The 24,358-nt window shown below is 33.3% G+C and overlaps 1 protein-coding gene across 3 annotated transcripts in view; it reads right to left on the bottom strand.

The window, feature by feature from the left end:
- Positions 1 to 24,358, bottom strand: part of LOC115877297 (band 3 anion transport protein) — a 202,283-nt gene that overhangs the window by 91,598 nt on the left and 86,327 nt on the right. For all 3 annotated transcript variants that reach the window (XM_030893432.1, XM_030893431.1, XM_030893430.1), the window contains one exon: positions 13,673 to 13,823. In XM_030893432.1, the coding sequence (XP_030749292.1) occupies positions 13,673 to 13,823 (151 nt within the window). The remainder of the gene's footprint in view (positions 1 to 13,672; positions 13,824 to 24,358) is intronic.

The raw sequence follows: 24,358 nt of genomic DNA on the forward strand, positions 1-24,358 counted from the left end.
TAAAATTTGTCCCTAATTCCATTATAATCTATTTTAGACAAAAAGTGTTCAGATAAAAGTTGTAGATAATCACATCGCTAATGAGATTGTGATCTCTGTTTTTTTCTAAAGCCTGTCATTTTTGGCATATGACACAAACATATGTTTTATTAAATGGAAACCATAATTGGCCATGACTTCATAAAAAGCGCCATTTTTTAAGCTTTTCAGCGATATAAGCTATAATATGTTTCTTTCACAAAATTACTGAGTTATAGGCAGTTCTTATCTTTCTTGACTAATTTCACTTAGTTAGCTAGGGAAACAAGTTCAATCGTCGTTGCTCTCAGAAATGTGAAATTGTCACATCCAATCTTTGTAAATTAACATAAACAAAAATTGTAAATAAGAGTTTCTTAAATGAAGAAAAGCGTGTAGGATTATTGGTTCAACTTTTCTTGGCTATACAGTTTCGAGGATACGTTGACCGGTGAACGTTACGTTTTTTAGAGAACGGTTTTCAAGACATGTTAGAAAAGTTAAATTTAGATACTCGCTCATTAATACAGTGGTTCCAACATGACTTGCATTATGACACACCAACCCCCGCCCCACAGTGAAAGAAAAAAATGTTAAAAATTATTTTTATCATAATTATGAACTCAGGGATAGAACGAGGTGGACCAATTGCATGAGTCTCCTCGGTCACATGACCTATCCATTTTAGATTTTTTATGCGGTATGGTTAACAACAAGGTTTACAAAAGAACTTATGAATTAAGAGAGGCACTCGAAGAGGCGGAACAGGAGAAGTTTAATTAAGTCGACCGGTTGTTCTGCGACAATAGCTAGAAATTCAGTTTTAAAAAGATGCATTTATGTACTCAAAATAATTGCGGATTTTTTAAAATTTCTAAAATAACTTAAAGTGTACGTAGTGATATTATTTTTTTTTAAGTTTTAGTTCGTGTAGTGTAAATTGTAAAGAGCCGTTTAATAATATATTTTGTCTTTTTATAAGTTATAAATCACAACAAAATTTGAACACCATTGAAAACCGTTCTCTAAAAAACGTAAGTAACTTTCACCGGTCAACGTATCCTGTATGGCCAAGAAAAATTGAACCAATAATCCTACACGCTTTTCTTCATTTGAAAAAAAAATTATTTACAATTTTTGTTTATTTTAATTTAGAAAGATTGGATGTGATACAATTTCACATTTCTGAGAGCAACGACGATTGAACTTGTTTCCATGGCTAACTAAGTGAAATTAGTCAAGAAAGATAAGAGTTGGCTATAACTCACTAATTTTGTGAAAGAAACATATTATAGCTTATATCGCTGAAAAGCTTAAAAAATGGCGCTTTTTATGAAGTCATAGCCAACTATGGTTTTCATTTAAAAAAACATATGTTTGTGTCATATGTCAAAAATGACAGGCTTTAGAAAAAATCGGAGAACACAAACTCATTAGGAATGTGATTATCTACAACTTTTATCTGAACACATTTTGTCTAAAATAGATTATAATGGAATTAGGGACAATTTTTAAAATAGCCAAAATTTGTTTTTTTCGAAATATCTAGTAAGCCATGAACTTTTTCAAAAATCTGAAAAGCGCATATTTATGACCCCACAAAACTGCAGTTCTTTCCCCATTTAACCGACTCTCTATCTCCAGTAGTTTCCGAGATGCCCATAGAGAACATCGTAGGAAACTCACCCTGTATAATATTATAATATACCTAACTATTTTGAAAACATATATTTTTTTTCTGAATACATTTGCATAGAATGCTTGAAAAGAATTTTATTTTTTCTTTATCGGGTGCGTCTCGAAAGTGAAGAATTTTTTTCTGATAAAAGAACAAGATGTGGTATATATGACATAAATTAGGATTGATAGCCGTATTCAGTTGTTCAGGAAGTCGCTTCCTGTTTCACCGGAAATGACTACAACTTTTTTTTAAATGGCATCCTCGGTATATTTCTACTTTATTCGAAAGAAAATGACACTCTGAATAGAATGACATACAATACGTCAATTTTTGGCATTTTCGTTTAAAAACAAATCGTATTTTAAATTTCAATCTAGAGTGCCCTGGCGGAGTGCACCGAAAACAATTGAATACATCAATCATTCCTAATTTATGTCATATACTAACATACCCAATCTCGTTTTTTTGTCTGAAAAAATAAAAAGGTATAGGATAGTGAGCCACTTTTGAGATGCACCCCCAGTACACTAATAAAATTATAAATAAATATACTAGTAAATTTTCCATTTTTATGATTTTATTTTCAGCACACACGAAAGTTTGTTTTTTATAAATTGTAAACATAATATTTTTTAGAAAGTTATTTTAGATTTTGTGATATTTATTAATTGAAATCAAACACATATTTCTTGTTAATTAAATTTTAATTCATTTAATTTAAAAAATAGTTAAGCAACATTTCCAAATACTATTTAAAAATTATTTGAAAATATTTCTTAAATATTTTTTAAATTAAATATACAGGGGAGTCTTAAATATGTGCAAATATTTTCAGGGGTCCTATATTTAGACTTCAGAAACACGATTATGAAGCTTTTTCCGCCAAAAGAAATTCAAAAAAATCTTGGAAATTTTTTAGTTTTTAGTTAGGTTAGGTAAAACATAATTTTTTGATAAATGGCAACATAGGTAGTAGTATTATTTCTTGATAATGGCAACATAGGTAGTACAAGAAAGAAAACCCAGAAAAGATCCAGTGGTTCTCAAAATTTAAGCAAAAAATATTTTTTTTTGGAAATTTTAAGCAGTAAATTAAAAGTAGAATAACCCGGTTAGTTTGGACTTATTTGAAAAACGGCAAAGAGAAAATAATATGTTTCTTTTATCGAGATCAACCAGCCTTGAAAATATTTGCACTTATTTAAGACTCACCCTGTATAAAATATAGCAAAATAAAAACACTAAATCGCACAATACACCAAAACACATTATCTTTAAACACTAGACGTTCGCTAACCATGTTAGCATTATAAGCATTAAATCTACAGTTAACCGTTGAACATGGATAGCGAAACGTGCGCCTAGTGTTTGAAAGTAAAGTGTTTTGGTGTATTGTTGGAAATTAGTGTTTTATTTATGTTGTAACATCAAAGGGTCCAACCCCCCAACTGTACTAAAAAATATAAATAAATAACATTTTGACTTACTGCGTCATTGGAGATTGTCTGAGGTACATTTAGACAACAGAAAAAAACTATTACACTCATATATTTTATATTTTCTTGAAAATCACTTGAAAGAACAGGTACTTCATATCATGTGAAGTCGTAGATTTTCATTAAAACGAAAGAAAATAAATTTATTTCTTGCATTTTATCTGATATTTCAGCGGATTGAAGAATAATGATAAACCTTCCTGAGATTCACCTTGAAACGCCTAATTATAAAAAAGTATTTATTTTACAACCGTTATATTATTAATAAACAAATTAGTTTTTTTCATTAATAAAAAGAATGACCCAATTTTGTATAGATATCTATTAATAACACCAGTAAATATTGATTGTTTATTATTACACCTGTCCTTCAATATAACATTAGTTGCGCTTTAAACGCTTTTTAGGTGATTATTTTAGATCAAATAAAATTGCTGTTATTAATTGTTTGTTTGCATTATATTAGTTTAATTATGGCTTTTAAGTTTTTGTGCAGATTGAAAAATTAAATTAATAGCATTTTAAAGTAATTATATGGCATTTAATTTCTAAAAATATATAAAACAATATTAAAAATATTCTTTCTAGTTTACAGGGTTATTCTTAATTGTTATTTTTTATACCTACAACCTTCTAACTATTATTTCCGGCATTATTACAGTTCATAAAGTTTATTGTCTTTGTTTATATTTTTTATGGGATATCCAGGCTAGATTTTAATAGCACGTAGTAGGGAGGTTTTAAAAGAATCGATAATGAGTGGTCGATTCAATCAAATCTATACTGATATATAAAATCCTTAAGTGACTGACTCACTGATTAATCACGATCCTGCCCAAACCACTCAACGTAAAAAGTTCAATTTTGGCATACAGGTTGATTCTAGGGTGCAGAGATTCGATAAGAAGGGATTTTTCGAAATTCCAGTTCCAAGGGGGTGAAACCACCCCTCAAATATTACAATATTTTTTATTTAAAAAACGGCCAAGTTTCCGAAATAAACACGTATATTTTATTTTGTTTTATTACATATTTTAAGATTTTTTAAAAATGTATACAGAGTGTTTTGAAGAATCTGGTCATTGATTAATCACGATCCTGCTTAAACCGCTTGACGTAAAAAGCTGATTTTTGAAAAACGGATTGACTTTAGGGTGTAGAGGTTCGATAAGAAGGGATTTTTCGAAACTCGAATTCTAAGGGGGTGAAACCACCTCTCAAATATAAGAATATTTTTAATTTAAAAATCCGAGAGATTTTTGGAAAAACTCTTAAACACGTATATTTTATTTTAAGATTTTTTAAAAATTTATACAGGGTGTTTCATAAAATATGACCATTGAGTATCACGACTCTGCTTAAACTGCTTGACGTTTAAAGCTGATTTTTGGCAAAGGGATTGACTGTGGAGTGTAGAGGTTCGAGGAGGGGTTTCTCGAATTTCAAATTCCAAGAGGATGAAAACGCCCCTCAAATATTACAATATTTGTTATTTAAAAAACAGTTAGTCTTTCTGGAAAACGCTCGGACACGCTTAATTTATTTTGTTTTGTTACATATTTTGAAATTTTTAAAAGAATCATACAGGGTGTTCCAAAAAGTTGGGTAATTGATTAACCACGATTCTGCTTAAACTGCTTGACGTAAAAAACTTATTTTTGGCAAACGGATTTTTCGAAAGTCAAATTCCAACGAGATGAAACTGCCCCTCAAATATTACCAAGTTATATAATAATATCGCCATATTGTTTTTTCTCATGCTGACATAAATAATGTGAGAAAATTTTATCCAGTTTGTATGTTAATGGAAATTTTTGCTTTGCTTTATCATCACCATTACAAATGATTAATTCGACCCGAACGAAGTCGCGGGTACACGCTAATATGTTATAAAATTGATCGATGTTGTTAATTATAAATATCAGTGCTAAATATTTGAAATGAGCAACAAATCGCATACTGCGGTTCAATCGTAGCGATTTTAAAATCGCAATCGCAACCTGCGGTTGGCTCTCATAGAAAACTGCGACTACGATTTTTTTATTTGCGAGTTTCAATTTAGGCAACCAATATTACTATAGTTGCGATTTGTAATTTTGCTGCGATTTATGATTTTTCGATTACAATCGCAACGTTTGTGATTTTATAAACTAGGACCGTGATAATCTTCTATCTGCGAGTTAGAATTTCCAGGAGTTGCGATTTTGTTGCTAATGTAATTTTGTGGTCCATTATAGTAAAGTGCCATTGTATTTTTTCTCTGATTTTATTTATTTATAGAGAATATATTATTTTCTAGGGCCAAGATCATAATATACTGGGTGTTTCTCAAGAGTGGTTCGCGTCTATAATTAACATTTTTATTTTTTCTGATAAAAAACGAGATTTGGTATGCAAGCATATGACATAAATTAGGATGGATTGAGGTATTCAATTCGTTTCGATCACTTCCTGTTTCACCGGAAATGACTACAACTTTTGATTTTTAAATCACACCCTCGGTATTTTTTTAATTTATTCGATAGAAAATGATACTCTGAATAGAATGCCTAGTATAAAATTTAAATATTAAAATTACAATCGCAGGTTACAGTCGCAGCGATTTAAAAATCGCAATCGCAGTTTCAATTGCGATTGAAGATCGCAGTTTTGCTCAACTCTACTAAATAGCCATGAATTTAATAGTATAAGTAGTGGATCTGTAGAAAAAAGTATGATTTTATAGTACAAGTTTTGATAGTTTTTTATCGTATATACAGGGTGTCCCAGAAATAAGTGCAAGTATTTTAACTGGTAGTATAGTTCAACCCCAGAAACACGCCTATGAGGTCTTTTTCGCAAAAAAAATTGAAAATTCGAAATTTTTTGAAATTTTTTTTTGAATTTTTTTTAGTTTTTAGTTTAAAAACATAATTTCTTGATAATATGGCAACATAGGTATTAGATTAAATTAACAAGAAAGAAAATCCAGAAAATATCCAGTGGTTCTCAAAATTTAGCAAAAAATCATTTTTTTTGGAAATTTTCAAAGTAAACTCCGTTATTTTGGACTTATTTGAACGATAAAACCTAAACAATAAAGAGAAAATATGCTTCTTTTATCGAGATCTACCACTCCTTAAAATACTTGCACTTATTTCTGGGACACCCTGTATAGTTATCGTATACGATTTGAAGTTGAACTTTAACCTTCAATAATTTTCAAACGAGTCGATTAGATGAAAATTCATATCAGACCTTCTTTGAAGATCGTTCAATTTCCTACAAGAATTTGTACTGATTTTTACAAAACGCTGATTTGTTAGGACGCAAAAAAATTCCAAAAACCAAAAAAATGTTTCCCCGTGTTATTTCTGTTATTTCAATAGGAAAGAGAAAATCACGATGAAACAGACACCTCTTAATATTAATATTAAGAGTTCAAACTTTACCAGAATTTTTTTTCACCATCCTGAGAAAGATATTTTCACGGTAACTAAAAAGAAAAAAAATTTTTTTTTGTGCACCCTAATAAACATGCTATTTTTTAGTAATTTTTTTATACCTCATTTGCTGTTACAAGAAATATCGCGGCTATAAAAATACCGTGATTAATTACCCCTGCTCAAATTATTATGGGACGCACTGTCTATTACAAAATAATTTATTACAGAAATATAATTTATCAATGATAAATATCAACTGAAAACCCTATAAATGATCGAATTAATTTTTGCAACAATAAACCAACAAATGATCAATCTCGAAAGTAAAGTTAACTTTTTATGGCCCAATAAATATCTCATGAATATTTACTTCCAATCGAGGCTCGATTATTTGACATTAAATTTTCTCTGGATGACGTGCTTCTTGACGATAAACTTCCGAAGCCGATGCTTGTTGACGTTTGGCTCTGACGTAAGTTTTAAACCAATTAGAGAAGAGCCTGGTACAATAGGAAAAAAGTTGGCCAATTACATTAGGGTATCGTTAAAAAAGGTAGCTCTGGAACTTTGTTTCTTTAGAATGAAGTTTTGCTCCGCCATTCTTTTTCTTTTTTAAATTGAAAATATCGATTATTGTAAATAATTGTATTATGTTATAATTAAAACTTTGTGATATACAGGGTTTGCCATAAACAAATGGAGGAAAAACTACTAAGACGTCTGGCTCTTTGATATATCTTTTACTATGCCCTCTGGAACAGCATGCGGCCCGTCTGGCTGCCGATACCCGTTGCGTTCACTACTGCACTTCGAAGAAGATCCTATATATATATTTTAATTTAGTCCTATAAATTCTAGTATTGAATATAAATCGAACATGTCTCCATAGCGCAGTGCGTAGAGTTTCCGACTACGAACCGAGGATTCAGAGTTCGAATCCGGGTCAGGGCAAAGGCTTTTTTATTTTATTTTCGTTTATATTCTGATAGTAAAGTATTAAATAATTCTGGTGAATAAAAAAAACAAATATTTAATACTTTAGTATCAGAATATAAACGAAAATAAAATAAAAAAGTCTTTGCCCTGACCCGGATTCGAACTCTGACTCCTCGCTTGAGAGGCGAAACCTCTACGCGCTGACCTATGGAGACTCGGTCGGTTTATATTCAATACTAGAATTTAAAGGATTAATAAAAATATAGGATTTTTTTCAATGCGCAGTAGGGAACGCAACGTTTACCGGCAGCCAGACGGGCCGCATGCTGTTCTAGAGAGCATAGTAAAAGATATATCAAAGAGCCAGACGTCTTAAAATACTTGTTTTTCCGACGTTGCTAGCTCTCGTACTATAATGTCAATTTAAAGTTATCTCTTGATATTTTGTCGAATTCGGCACCCTTGATAAGAAAAACGCAATTTGATTAATCATAATTAATAAAATTAAAATAAAAATAAAATTAATAAATTATATATTTTACGTAATTTATTACTAAATATTATTACTATTGGTCCAACATACAGCAATTTCAAATTAAAAAATACTGGATAATTACAAAAAACCTAAACTTAAAAATCTTTAACATCCTGTAACTCTAAAACTATGCATTTCCATACCCATCTTTATAGAAAGTTTTTTTTTTATATTTTTTGATGAGGAATCAATGAGTACTTATTTAAAATTTTCGCAAGTTTTAAATAAGTAATTCGCTATTAGACTTGGATCACGACAAATTAATAAAATTGCGTTTATCTTTTAATCGGCATTAAACTGCTTACACTATTTTGCTAAAAAGAGGAAAAAATCAGTGGCGTACATGCTTTTTTTTAGAAAAATATTCTAGTGATAACCCATAAGTCCCTGGTGAATATGTCGAAACTTTTTTAGCTTTAAAATATGACGCATTTAAGTAACTTTTACCCCCATAATTTTATTCGAAACGCTAAAAGTACTTGGAAGAAAATTATAATAAATCGAAAAAATATTAAGATTTTAACACCCTGTAGCTACGAAACAAAGCAGAATCGGACCTATGTTGACATGAAAAATAAATCTTATTTTTACGTGAGGATCGTCGTTTATCTCGCCACATCGATTTATCTCCCCACTAGGGATGGCGCATGTTTTTTGAAACACCCTGTATACCTACTTAAAAATTTCAAGCAACTTCAAAATAATGTACTTGTTTTGAGTGCATTTAAAAGTGCAGCATTAATAGGTACATACATTTTTTAACGATAAAAGTAAGCAAATGGCAAAAAAAGAAGGCAATGAAATGTTTTGACTCTATAAAAGAAATTTATTATTTCTAACCGCACTATAACAATAAAAGAACATTTTACATCATGAAGGCTATTGCGTGTGGAAAAATACAAAATATATAAATATAAATTACAAAAGGTAAACACAATACACAATACCGGGTAGGGTACAATAAAATTTAAGAAAAAAATATGTATTATTTGGAATTAGTTCAAAACTATTAAATAAATTGTTATCAAATTGTTATCAAATTGTTATCTAATTGTTATCAAATTGTTATCAAATTGTTATCAAATAAACCATATGCGAAAATGTCAAAAGTTGACATATGATATGTCATTCTATTCAGAGTGTTATTTTCTATCGAATAAAGTAAAAAAATACCGAGGGTGCCATTTAAAAATCAAAAGTTTTAGTCATTTCCGGTGAAACAGGAAGCGACCGAAAACAACTGAATTCGTCAATCAATCCTAATTTATGTTAGATACTAACATACCAAATCTCGTTTTTTAAATGAAAAAATAAAAAAGTTATAGGGGGTGAGCCACTTTTGAGACGCACCCGGTATATAGTTAAATTAACTAAGACTACTTACATTTCTATATTTCGATTTTTTTCTGATCTTTTTTTTATAATATATTTTTCAGCCAAATGATACAAAAAATAGATAAAATTTACGTATTTCTGATCTAAAATATTGTGAAAGGTTAGGCATGGTGTCCTTCACCATTCATTTTGGACCTTTACCTGCGACTCGTTTTGTTCAAGTAGATCGATTGAAGGAAAATACCCAATTAGTTACATAAAAGTAAATAGTATTATTTATACACCGAGAAAGCTTTGGTAATATTTAGTATATTTCTATACCAGCTGTATATAACTGTAGACCATAATAAATTAAATAAATAAATGTTTTTCTACGAACTATGGAAATAGCTTTGGTTTGTTTAAACATTCGGGTTACTTAATTTCAAATAGGCTGTCAACAACATTCAACAATTTTTTTTTGTTGATTTTTTTGTTTCCCCTCGAAATCTGCATTCGCCGTTGTTTCTCAGCTTCAGCCTTCTGAAGTGTTCGTTGAGGAGACAGTGTCTTGTTAGAAACCCCGTGATAATCCGAAGATTGTTTTTACTTAAATCAAGGAAAATATTTGATTTTTCTCGGTTGTAAGTTCTGAGGAACTTTTTCGAGTGTCTTGGAAAACAGAACGGTTCTCGTCTAGTTAGTGGCGTGTCCGCTCATTTTCTAGCTAGATCATTTGCTTTTATATTGCCTTCTATCCCTTGGTGAGCAGGCACGCAGAGTAGGAGAACTTTATTTTCTTTGCTTAATTTGTTGAGCTTCTCTAGGCATTCTTTGACCAACTTCGAATTGATGGTTACTGAGTTGATCGCGTTTAGTACTGCTTGACTTTAGGATAAGATCCAGAATGTCCTAAGACGGCAATAATCATTCCTCTGCATAAAGGAGGAGACAAAGATGAAGCTTCTAACTATCGCCCAATTCCACTCCTTCTAACGCTATCTAAGATCATAGAAAAGTTGGTTAAAAGAAGGCTGGTATCTTTTCTGTTTAAGTACAAAATACTTAGTGAATATCAATTTGGATTTCTAAGCAACAAGTCCACAAATAACGCTATGTTTTCCCTCCTTAATAAAGTTTACTCCAGCATAAACAACCATCATTCTACAGCAACAATTTTCTGTGATTTTTCTAAGGCGTTCCATTGTGTAAATCATAAGATCCTAATTAATAAACTGCAGCACTATGGGTTCAGGGGATCATCTCTCGAATGGTTTAAATCGTATCTGAGCAACAGAAGTCAACTTGTGAGGGTGGATACCACGTTGTCTTCTAGCAAGCCAATAGAATGCGGAGTACCACAAGGCTCAGTACTAGGCCCTATTTTGTTTCTTCTTTTTATTAACGACATTGTTAACATAAACATCAGTGGCAAAATATGTCTTTTTGCGGACGACACTAGCTTCACTTGGAGCAACAAGGACATCACGGCACTTCATAGGATTATATCAAATGACTTAATCACCATTAAATCTTGGTGCGATTCGAACCGCCTGAGTCTCAACATTTCTAAAACTAAAGCTTTGTCGTATAAAAACTCGTTGCAGCCTTTTGTACTTAACAACACCACCATTGACGTCGTCAAATCTGTAAAGATCTTGGGGCTTGTTGTGGACAATTCTCTGGAATGGGACATACATATCGAAGCTTTGTCGAAAAAATTGAGCTCTGCCTGTTTTGCATTAAGGTCTGTTTCTAAGGAGCTTAACTTGTCAGTTGCTAGAACTGTTTATTATGCACTTTTTGAGTCGCACCTCAGGTATGCCCTTCCATTCTGGGGTACGTGTTGTGCGACTCAATTTGCCATTTTCTGTCACTCATAGCCATTTTCTGTTATTGGACCTCAGAAGCTCTAAAAATCTGTAGGAAAAACCCCAAGGCATAAAGAAAGAAACTTTATGATGTCAGCTCAAACACGAAAAAAGGTCGGTTCTACACCATCTTGTAGAACGAAGAAAGTAGCAATGTAAAATTTATGTTGTTATATCTATTTAAATAGATACATAAAAAAATAGAAATTGAAACGGTAATATTCAGTTTTTTCAAAAATCTTCGGAGGTATTCGGGATTTTATAACTTTTACAGTGCCATTTTGATCAGCATTAAATTGAACATTTTGATCAGCATTAATTTTTCGACATCCCAAAGATGAGGCTCAAATTGAGACCCTGTACTTCCCCTGTAGGTAGTATGATTTTAAAGCTACTTTGAAGAGTTACTCTTCCACAGAAGTCAGATGACGACTAGAGCAATTTATTCTTCTACCATTATTAAAATAATACTAATAACTGGCTTATTTTTTTGTGTATGTATATTTCTATAATATTGTTGTAGATATCATGAAAATATACAGGTAATATACAGTACGTCTGTTCGTTCTGTAGCTACGGGGTATCCGTGAGAGGGGCAACGATATTTTCTCGATGTTTTTCGTAAAAAATTAGACTAAGCGTCCCATCAATAAAAATTCGACAAATTTGCAAGTAGCCAATAATAATCTCTCGGGGGAGGTCAAGTATCTAGGAATCACGCTTGATACCAAACTGACCTGGAACCGACATTTGGAAAATGTCACAAGGAGGGCGGTGACTACACTAGCGGTAGTCAGACGCCTTCATGGAAAAATCTGGGGCCTTAGACCACAGATGGTGCACTGGCTGTACACTGGAGTGGTGAGGCCTTCAGTAACATATGCATCCTTGGTATGGTGGCCTAAAATAATGCAACAAACAACAATGTTCAGCCTCAGCAAGGTGCAAAGACTTGCTTGTCTGAGCATAACAGGGGCGATGAAATCAACGCCCACTGCATCAATGGAGGCGTTTCTGGACCTTCCGCCTCTTCACATAGTGATCCAGGCGGAGGCAAGAATGGGACTCTATCGACAACAAAGTGTCTTGTCTCTGGGAAAAAGGACAGAAACAGGACACTCAAAGATGGGAAATCCTATCGGAGGACCTCTACTCCAAATGAGATCGGACCAAATGACCCCTCTTTATCACTACCACAAACCATTCGAGATGAACAAAATGGATGGAGGAATGTGGACAGATATAACATTCCTTCAGGATGGACTAACCTGGTATACAGACGGGTCAAAGACCGCTGAAGGAACAGGAGCTGGAATATTTGGGGAAAGACCAAGGGTAAGTTTATCCTTTTCCTTGGGTAAACACTTAACCGTATTCCAGACAGAAATTTTCGCCATTCTACAATGTGCGAGAGAAAACAATAGAAGAGCTTATTCAGATAAGCTCATCAATATATGCTCAAACAGACAGGCGGCACTTGGGGCGCTTATGAGCCCAAAGGTATCGTCGAGACTCGTCTGGGAATGCCTAGGTGAACTGGAAGCTATGGCTCGACGGAACAGAATTAAATTATTCTAGGTGCCGGGCCACAGCGGCATCCAAGGCAACGAAAAAGCCGATGAGCTAGCTAGGCAAGGATCATCGGCATCTTATCTTGGTCCAGAGCCAGTACTGGGAATACCCAAATGTATGGCCCGTAGTGCACTAAAACTCTGGATCAGGAAAAAGCAGAATGTCCACTGGAGAAACCGACACGGGCACAGGCACAGCAAGGCTTTTATCCAAGGACCTAGCTCCAAAACCGCAAAAGAACTGCTAATGCTTAGCAGGAATAAATTGCGGATTACAACAGTCCTCTTGACAGGACATATGGCTGTCAAGTGTTACCTGAACAAGCTCAATCTGTATCAAGGAAGTCTTTGCTGCAGACTTTGCGCTAAAGATCCTGAAACAGCGGAGCACATAATATGTCACTGCGAGGCTCTGGATCGCAAGCGACACTTTTTATTTGGGAAAGCTAGGCTAGAACCGGAGGAACTATGCTCCCATCCTATCAAGGACCTGCATAAGTTAGTGCAGGGCACAGGGATAGGAGAATGGGTACAGATATAGAAAGGGGACAAACACAATAGACCTCACAGGTCGCAGTGTTTCCGGCAGAGGACGGCCCCTTATTGTGGAAATAAAAGTAGCCAATAAAATGAGCGGGAGGAGCGATTTGCGGTGACGTACTCGTCAAGTCGACGTATAAAATATATTGTTGTTTATTTAAATGTTTTTGTCCGCATTCCTTTCATAGACACAGAGCCAGCAGATGTACTGTAAGTCTTTCAGATTCCAGTAACATAAAATTGAATGGACTGAATAATTTATTTCTAAGAAAAATATCTACTTACGCTGGTAGTCTTTTTCGTCAAATTTAGGTTTGATGTGGACTTCCTTGTCGTGAAAATCAAAGACCGTGGACACGACAGAGTCCATGGCGAAGACTTTGGCACATTCTTCGTCAAGCTGGACCTCGGAATCTCCTCCAGCACAGCCATTATTCTGAAAATAAAATACCAAATATGTCAAATAGAGTATTTGTGTGTTATAATGAATGTCGGAAATACAGTAAATGTGAATAATCTCTAGAAAATGTTAACAATTACGTATTGTAGAGGTGGACAAAGATTGAACTGGTCGTTCGTTTGAACGAGTATTAAAAATGAATACGTGTGATTCGATTCACTACTTAGAATACGGTTCGTTCAATTAAATCGTAGCCAGCACAGATCCATAAGAGTCGTGAGAATTGATTCATTGCTTGCAATACGGTTCGTTCAACTGAATCGTGGCCTGCAGGATCCATAACATTTGGACGATAAGCCGTAAAAAAGAGTCGTGAGAATTGAATCGGATCACAATGCGATCGTTCGTTCAAAGAATCGTGAGAATTGATTCATTGCTTCCAATACGGTTCGTTCAATTAAGTCGTGGCCAGCACGGATCCATAAGATTTGAACGATGAGTCGTAAAAAAGAATCGTGAGAATTAAATCGGATCACAATGCGATCGTTCGTTCAAAGAATCGTGAGAATTGATTCATTGCTTCCAATACGGTTCGTTCAATTAAGTCGTGGCCAGCACGGATCCATAAGATTTGAACGATGAGTCGTAAAAAGAATCGTGAGAATTAAATCGGATCACAATGCGATCGTTCGTTCAAAGAATCGTGAGAATTGATTCATTGCTTCCAATACGGTTCGTTCAATTAAGTCGTAAGCCAGCACGGATCCATAAGATTTGAACGATGAGTCGTAAAAAAGAATCGTGAGAATTAAATCGGATCACAATGCGATCGTTCGTTCAAAGAATCGTGAGAATTGATTCATTGCTTCCAATACGGTTCGTTCAATTAAGTCGTGGCCAGCACGGATCCATAAGATTTGAACGATGAGTCGTAAAAAAGAATCGTGAGAATTAAATCGGATCACAATGCGATCGTTCGTTCAAAGAATCGTGAGAATTGATTCATTGCTTCCAATACTGTTCGTTCAATTAAGTCGTGGCCAGCACGGATCCATAAGATTTGAACGATGAGTCGTAAAAAAGAATCGTGAGAATTAAATCGGATCACAATGCGATCGTTCGTTCAAAAGAATCGTGAGAATTGATTCATTGCTTCAATACTGTTCGTTCAATTAAGTCGTGGCCAGCACGGATCCATAAGATTTGAACGATGAGTCGTAAAAAAGAATCGTGAGAATTAAATCGGATCACAATGCGATCGTTCGTTCAAAGAATCGTGAGAATTGATTCATTGCTTCCAATACTGTTCGTTCAATTAAGTCGTGGCCAGCACGGATCCATAAGATTTGAACGATGAGTCGTAAAAAAGAATCGTGAGAATTAAATCGGATCACAATGCGATCGTTCGTTCAAAGAATCGTGAGAATTGATTCATTGCTTCCAATACTGTTCGTTCAATTAAGTCGTTAGTCCTTTTGGATCCATAAGATTTGAACGATGAGTCGTGGCCAGCACGGATCCATAAGATTTGAACGATGAGTCGTAAAAAAGAATCGTGAGAATTAAATCGGATCACAATGCGATCGTTCGTTCAAAGAATCGTGAGAATTGATTCATTGCTTCCAATACTGTTCGTTCAATTAAGTCGTGGCCAGCACGGATCCATAAGATTTGAACGATGAGTCGTAAAAAAGAATCGTGAGAATTAAATCGGATCACAATGCGATCGTTCGTTCAAAGAATCGTGAGAATTGATTCATTGCTTCCAATACGGTTCGTTCAATTAAGTCGTGGCCAGCACGGATCCATAAGATTTGAACGATGAGTCGTAAAAAGAATCGTGAGAATTAAATCGGATCACAATGCGATCGTTCGTTCAAAAGAATCGTGAGAATTGATTCATTGCTTCCAATACTGTTCGTTCAATTAAGTCGTGGTCAGCACGGATCCATAAGATTTGAACGATGAGTCGTAAAAGAATCGTGAGAATTAAATCGGATCACAATGCGATCGTTCGTTCAAAGAATCGTGAGAATTGATTCATTAACTTCCAATACTGTTCGTTCAATTAAGTCGTGGTCAGCACGGATCCATAAGATTTGAACGATGAGTCGTAAAAAAGAATCGTGAGAATTAAATCGGATCACAATGCGATCGTTCGTTCAAAGTCGTGAGAATTGATTCATTGCTTCCAATACGGTTCGTTCAAATTGGTCGTGGTCAGCACGGATCCATAAGATTTGAACGATGAGTCGTAAAAAAGAATCGTGAGAATTAAATCGGATCACAATGCGATCGTTCGTTCAAAGAATCGTGAGAATTGATTCATTGCTTCCAATACGGTTCGTTCAATTAAGTCGTGGTCAGCACGGATCCATAAGATTTGAACGATGAGTCGTAAAAAAGAATCGTGAGAATTAAATCGGATCACAATGCGATCGTTCGTTCAAAGAATCGTGAGAATTGATTCATTGCTTCCAATACTGTTCGTTCAATTAAGTCGTGGTCAGCACGGATCCATAAGATTTGAACGATGAGTCGTAAAAAAGAATCGTGAGAATTAAATCGGATCACAATGCGATCGTTCGTTCAAAGAATCGTGAGAATTGATTCATTGCTTCCAATACGGTTCGTTCAATTAAGTCGTGGTCAGCACGGATCCATAAGATTTGAACGATGAGTCGTAAAAAAGAATCGTGAGAATTAAATCGGATCACAATGCGATCGTTCGTTCAAAGAATCGTGAGAATTGATTCATTGCTTCCAATACGGTTCGTTCAATTAAGTCGTGGCCAGCACGGATCCATAAGATTTGAACGATGAGTCGTAAAAAAGAATCGTGAGAATTAAATCGGATCACAATGCGATCGTTCGTTCAAAGAATCGTGAGAATTGATTCATTGCTTCCAATACGGTTCGTTCAATTAAGTCGTGGTCAGCACGGATCCATAAGATTTGAACGATGAGTCGTAAAAAGAATCGTGAGAATTAAATCGGATCACAATGCGATCGTTCGTTCAAAGAATCGTGAGAATTGATTCATTGCTTCAATACGGTTCGTTCAATTAAGTCGTGGCCAGCACGGATCCATAAGATTTGAACGATGAGTCGTAAAAAGAATCGTGAGAATTAAATCGGATCACAATGCGATCGTTCGTTCAAAGAATCGTGAGAATTGATTCATTGCTTCCAATACGGTTCGTTCAATTAAGTCGTGGCCAGCACGGATCCATAAGATTTGAACGATGAGTCGTAAAAAAGAATCGTGAGAATTAAATCGGATCACAATGCGATCGTTCGTTTTTACGGCGCTGGCGCGGCGGTGATATAGGCATAGAGTCAGGCACTAATATTTAAGACTTGAATAAAAGCCCTAAACAAACATCATGGGCATAAAAAACAAACGATAAGAATGTTATTTACAAGAAAAAACTTATTTATACTGTGCTTAGTATGGAAGAATCTGTAAGGTATTTAATTTTTACATTAATATTTTTATTAAAATAATATTCTCGACTATAAATCATTCAATGTCGGACTCAAAGACGAAATCGTGTTTTTATGCAACTCCAAATAAATATTGTTGGCCTATGCTCAATAGATAAAATGTAAATCGCTGTCATTTTATATGTAAAATTATATGGGCAATGTCATCGATGTTCATTTCCAAGCCAACTAGATGCCATTTTTTTTCGATCATGCGGATTTTTATATTATTTATTATACAGGGTTGTTCACCACATACGACACGGAGTATGGTAGCTAAACGATTAGATTTTTACAAATTGTAAGTTCTGGGTTCGTTGAAGGACTATTAGAGCTACAATTTAAAAATATTTTTACAAGATACAGAGTGTCCCAAATAAGTTAAAAATATTATAGTTGTATTTTTTTAAATGGAACACCCTCTATATTATTCTATTTTTAGATTCTACGATTGAAATAAAGGTAAATTTGACTAAGGTTTATCACACTACCGTTTTTGGGAATATTTTCAATTTTATGAAATTGCACTAAAAATTTTAAGACTTTATTTCTCCAAGGGTATCAAAGTTTTTAATACTAAATATTTACTGAAGATTATTTATTGATCAGATATTGTGTTGCTATAATAAAAAATTTACTACCTTATACAGAGTGTTCAAAAATTTATATTAAATAATTACTAGCTTTAAACGGCAATAACTTGTTTAATTTAAATGGAACACCCTATATATTTTATATGAATCACATGCACAATGTAATTGTCTATCAAATTGTAATATACCATTTTTTATCTATCTCTTCAAGTTTTTGTAGAAAATGCATTTTCTTATAATTTAGACCTCATTTATCACTATACCCATGAAATATTGACATTTTAGATTATTTTTAAAGATGTAACAAATTTTCAAAGAGTACAGATACTAATATTGTCGATATAGTTCGCTTATTTCATTAAAAAAAAACTGTTTAAATATTTTTTGTTAACAAGGACCAATTAATATGATCCCAGCATTCGAATGCTTATTTATAAAAACAGAAACGTTCATCTTCATAACTTATTATTATATTGATTCTGAGCCAAATTCACACACACATTTATTTAGAATACTTGAGGTCTAAATTATAAGAAAATGCATTTTCTACGAAAACATGAAGAGATGGGTAAAAATGGTATAATACAATTTGATAGACAATTATATTGTGCATCTGATTCACCTAAAATATATAGGGTGTTATATTTAAATTAAACAAGTTATTGCCGTTTAAAGCTAGTAATTATTTAATATACATTTTTGGACACTCTGTATAAGGTAGTAAAATTTTTATTATTGCGACACAATATCTGATCAATAAATAATCGTCAGTAAATATTTAGTATTAAAAACTTTGATACCCTTGGAGAAATGAAGCCTTAAAATTTTTAATGCAATTTCATAAAATTGAAAATATTTAAAAAACGGTAAGGTTTAAGTGTGATAAACCTTAATCAAATTTACCTTTATTTCAATCGTAGAATCTAAAAATAGAATAATATACAGGGTGTTCCATTTAAAGAAATACAACTATAATATTTTTTACTTATTTGGTACACTCTGTATCTTGTAAAACTATTTTTAAATTGTAGCTCTAATAGTCCTTCAACGAACCCAAAACTTACAATTTATAAAAATCTAATCGTTTAGCTGCAATATTCGGTGTCGTATGTGGTGAACAACCCTGTATATGATTATTAAATAGGAATAAAAATATGGCTCTAAAAATATTAAATTGGAGAATTGAAGAATTATTTAATAAATAGTATGTATGAAATTGGATTGATAATTTAATATTATTTGTAAAATAATCAATCCAATTACGCTAGTGACATAAAGTGTTAAAAAATAAATGAAAGAACTGTATACTTCTTTTTCTGGTCCCTGAAGTAATTGTCCGGCCAAATTATCGTACCTGAAGTGCCAGTCATCATAATAATCATAACTGTTATGATTCCTGTTTTTGTGAAACGTAAATTGTGCATGTGGTTCGTTCAAATGAACGAATTGTAGGAGTCGATTCAATATGAGAAATTGAATCGTGTGATTCGATTCACTAAAAGGAATCGTAATGCCCATCAATAACGTTTTGCATAATAATCGCAATTACGGATAGTAAGTATTATTTTGCACAATTCTACTGGAACAAATGAAACTTTTAAGAACATTGTATCGTCTCCATATTTAAGCTGATCCACTCATTTTAAAATTAAAAGAAATCGATAAAAAAACAAAAACTCCAAAAGTAAAATATTGTCTTTATGCTTAACCGTTAACTAAACTATTAAAATTCTGATACAAATAAATATTAGAAAAGACATTCTCTAACCCAAGTTAAATTGAATTTTTCCGTATTACGACTTGCTAAGCAGACGCAAAGGAATTTCGAAAATTTATAATAAGCAATCTAGGTATCTGCGAGGTAAATTGTATTAGATTTTGGTTATTTTATGCTTAGATCTATTCATGTTAGATTACAGAGTTCAGTCTAAAATTTATATATTATATAATTTATTATATATTATATAATTTATTATATATATTATATATATATATATATATATATATATATATATATATATATATATATATATATATATATATATATATATATATATATATATATATATATATATATATATATATATATATATATATATATATATATATATATATATATATATATATAAACGGGATTTGGTGTATTTCTGTATTTAATACTCATTTCCAACTACAGCCTATTGCTGCCTTCCCGTTACCCTACGCCACACATCTCGATTTAGAGCGTCATCAGCTTCTAGGTTACGAGCTTCCATTGCTTCCGTAACCGTTCCGTTCCAGGATTTTCTAGGTCTACCTCTCTTTCTTCTGCCCTGGGGAGCCCATTGAAAAACTCTTTTTGGCCACCTGTTCTCCGGCATACGCAGAACATGTCCAAACCATTTTAAGCTGGATTTTTCGATTCGATCTAGTACTGTTTCCTCCGATGCGATGTTTCCTCCATGATACGCCTGACCTCGATGTTTGTCTTTTTTTCCATCCTAGATATACCTGCACTTCTTCTCAGGTAGTCCATTTCAACAACTTGGATTTTGCGCTTCGCGTCTGCACTCAGAGTCCATAGCTCTGAACCATAGCAAAGAACTGACTCCACCAATGTTCTTCCAAGTCTCTTTTTAGTTGTTGGAGAAAAGTTTCGGTTCCACCAGAGGCTGTTAAGATATCCAATAACTTGTTTGCTCTTCTGAATTCGGGTTTGTATTTCTACATTGCCCAAACCCTCGTTGTTGATAGTAGCATCCAGGTATTTAAATTTGTCTACTTGTTGAATCTGGACGTTATCATTAATGAAGACTTCAAAACAAGCGTTTGAATTGACAGCTAAGTATTCGGTCTTCTTTAGACTAACCTGAAGTCCCCATTTGTTGTATTCTTGATAAAGTCTCTTAGTCATGAACTCTAGATCGTATGAGTCCTGCGCAATCACGACCTGATCGTCTGCAAACCTCAGGGTAAATAGTGTGTTGTCCTCAATGGGTATTCCCAAATCTTGACATTTCGTCTTTTATTCCCTAAGGGCTACTTCGACGTAAGCGTTGACGATCAGATGAGATAAGCTGCATCCTTGTCGCAACCCTTTTGTGGTGTTAATTGGATTAGATAGCCTGTGTCCTATCTTAACGTACGATTCATTTTCTTTATATAGCTCTTTTATTATCTTAAGCAAGGGTCTATCTACTTCTAAGATGTCCAAGACTTCCCATAACTTGCTGCGGGGAATAGAGTCGTACGCTTTCTCCAAATCAATAAATGCTAGATGGACTTCTTGATCTACTGCTATCTTTTTTTTCATCACCTGCTGCCGGACAAAAAGGTTATCTGTGCAAGATTTCCCCGGTGTCAATCCGCTTTGGTCTTCCGAGATTTTGTCACCAATACTGTCCCTGAGCCTACCCTGTAGCACCTTTCCAAAAAGTCTGCTGACCGAACTGTTAATGCTTAGGCCTCTATAACAAGCGGGGTCGTTACGATTTCTCTTTTTAAAGATGGACACTATGTGAGCCACTAGCCATTCTCGGGGTAGTTTACTTTGCAGGCAGCACTGGTTAAATAGCTCTGCCAGATGCCAGCGCAGTCTTTGGGTTCCACACTTTAACAATTCCGCTACAATATTACCAGGACCTGGTGACCGCCCATTTTTCATTCTTTTGAGAGTTTGATGTACTTCTCTTTCGCTTATTGTTTTTTTTTTGCTTATTATCGGTTGTTCTCATCTTCGAGGTAATTAGAGGTAATTATGTTAAAATAGAGGTAATTATGTTAAAAAATAGAGGTAATTATGTTAAATAGAGGTAATTATGTTAAAATAGAGGTTATGCAAAATAGAGGTAATTATGTTAGAAAAATAAAATAATAATTTTCATTTAAATTATTTTATTTGGATAGTTATTATTTTTCATGTTTTTAATAGAAAATTTCCTACTAATTTTTTTCTTAAAAGTAAAAAGAAAATCATAATTACACGTCTGGATCGTGAAGGTAAATAAAGTTAAGATGTCGGCTGTAATCGAACGTGTATAAGGCTAGAAATTATTTTCTGCTTGTCTGGTTATGTTTGGAGCATTAGCAGAAAATAACTTTTATATTTTCGCCAGAATAGAGAACCTTTCTTGAGAGAAAACTTGTAATGTAATTGCCATTTTTATCTAACATAAAAGTAAATTGTTTGTTTGCGAATGAGGGTTATTCAATTATACTAAAAATAGCGTACGTGCTACCTTGAAAGTGGATGAATACAATAAAATTTAATAATGTATACAAAGTGACAATATGGGAAGTAGTAATAAGAAATATTTTTTAGGTAAAAAATACTAATTGGAAGATTTCAAATATTTAGAGCTGAATTCTTTTTCTATTTCGGAATAAAGATTTAAATCACAAATCGTTTTGAAAATTACTTAAATTTTTAGTCTTAAGTCAGCTTTCGAAAAATTATTTAAAATCAAATGAGGTTTAAGTCTTTTTAAAGTCATTATCCATTTTAATAAATCAAACTGTGTTTTTAGAAGATCTTTAACATACCTGTTTTAAATTAATTCAATTGGTCATTGTTCCCGCGCGGGTTAAAACTGCCCTTTGGCAGGTTCATTCACTCCAGAAAAACTCAAAGAGAAAAAATAAAAAAAAGGAGTCAACGTAACCGTGGCGAGATGAAAGAACTCATTAATTAACAAAAGCGGTGTTTGTTGCAGTACTCCTTTGAGTTTTTTCATGAGGGCGTTAAAAAATTATTAACTAAGTAAATTATACCGCGTGATCAATAAAATAATGATAAAGCTTTGACTTTGACAGTTAAAATATTCTAGCTCTATTACCAAAATAATTGTTTGTTATAAATATACAGGGTTTTTGACTTATTACACAACTGGTTCGTTAAAGCTAAGCTATTTCTAGGTGTTTTTCTTTTTTAAAATATATTCTACTTTCCGGTACTTTTTACGATCTAACCGGAACACCCTATAATTTTTATTTCTGAATTCTGAAACTTTTTTTCATTTAGTAATTTCTAAACACACTATACCGGCTGAGTTTCAATAGTGACTCAGCCCTATATCTTTCTTATTTTTTCAGATAAGAAAACGAGATTTGTTACGTTAGAATTAGAATTAGAATGAGTGGGAGGGGGGTTAATCACTTCGACCTTACAGATCCATTGTGTCCCCCTTTCTTGAATCATAACTCATCATACAGTCCCAGGGCTTTGACAAAAGCCAGTATCTGGGACGGTTTTATAGAGGGTAGTTCTCCATCTCCAATATCAGTCGTACCAAAATTCATGGCACGAATGGTTGTCGTCTCGGCGCACTCAGTGATGAGGTGTACTGGTGTTTCACCATCTTCCCCACAGAATCTGCATTCGCCGTTTCTTCTTAGTTTCAATCTACTGAGGTGTTCTGTGAGATTTGTTACGTTAGTATATGACGTAAATCAGGATTGATTGACGTATTCAATTGTTTTCGGTCACTTCCTGTTTCACCGGAAATGACTACAACTTTGGATTTTAAACGAAACCCTCCGTATTTTTTTACTTTATTTGATAGAAAATGACACTGAATAGAATGACATATTATGTGTCAACTTTTGACATTCTCGCTTATAAAAAATCGTATTTTAAATTTCAATCTAGGGTGCCATGGCTGTGTTAAAAACACTAATGTTTAATCAAGGAGTCTTGGAAAAATAGATTTGATTGTTTTTCGTGTCTTGCCCTGGACCATTAAATGATGCCCATATCGTATTTTTATTCATATCTCATTTTTTCAAATGGAACGAGGGTGGCTCATTGGCATATTTGAAAAAAGAATTTTTTTATGAATAATTTGGTACCACACACTTGGTATTTCGAGTCAAATTGTCGTTATGAACCGCATGTTACAATTTCAAATAAACCATATGCGAAAATGTCAAAAGTTGACATATGATATGTCATTCTATTCAGAGTGTCATTTTTTAACGAATAAAGTAGGAATATGCCAAGGGTGCCATTTAAAACAAAAGTTGTAGTCATTTCTGGTGAAACAGGAAGTGACCAAAAACAATTGAATATGTCAATTAATCCTAATTTACGAATATATCACATACTAACATACCAAATTATCGTATTTTTTATTTGAAAAAAACAAAAAAAAGTTATAGGGGTGAGCCAGTTTTGACGCGCTCCCGGTATACCATAAAAGCAATTTCACGTGTGTAAAGAATATATAACAAAGGAAAATTTTCCCTTAAAACACTTATTTCTATTTGTTGAAAATGAAAATATGAGGGAAGGTGACAGAATGGAAAACATTTGCCCACCGAACAAACGACTGTAACTGGAAATTCTGACGTTGGATGAATATAAAATAATATCTAACATCACGAAATGTACATTCCTTTATTTGCAAAACGAGTAGAAGAGTACTGTTTATTTTTAGCAGTGTTCTTGGTGGTTTTCTTCTGAATAACAGTCTATACAAAACGGTTTTAGCAGGAGAATTTTTAAAAATAAAACAC

Source organism: Sitophilus oryzae, unplaced genomic scaffold, assembly GCF_002938485.1.
Source record: "Sitophilus oryzae breed Bouriz unplaced genomic scaffold, Soryzae_2.0 scaffold_1443_pilon_pilon, whole genome shotgun sequence".
Taxonomy (NCBI): Eukaryota; Metazoa; Arthropoda; class Insecta; order Coleoptera; family Curculionidae; genus Sitophilus; species Sitophilus oryzae.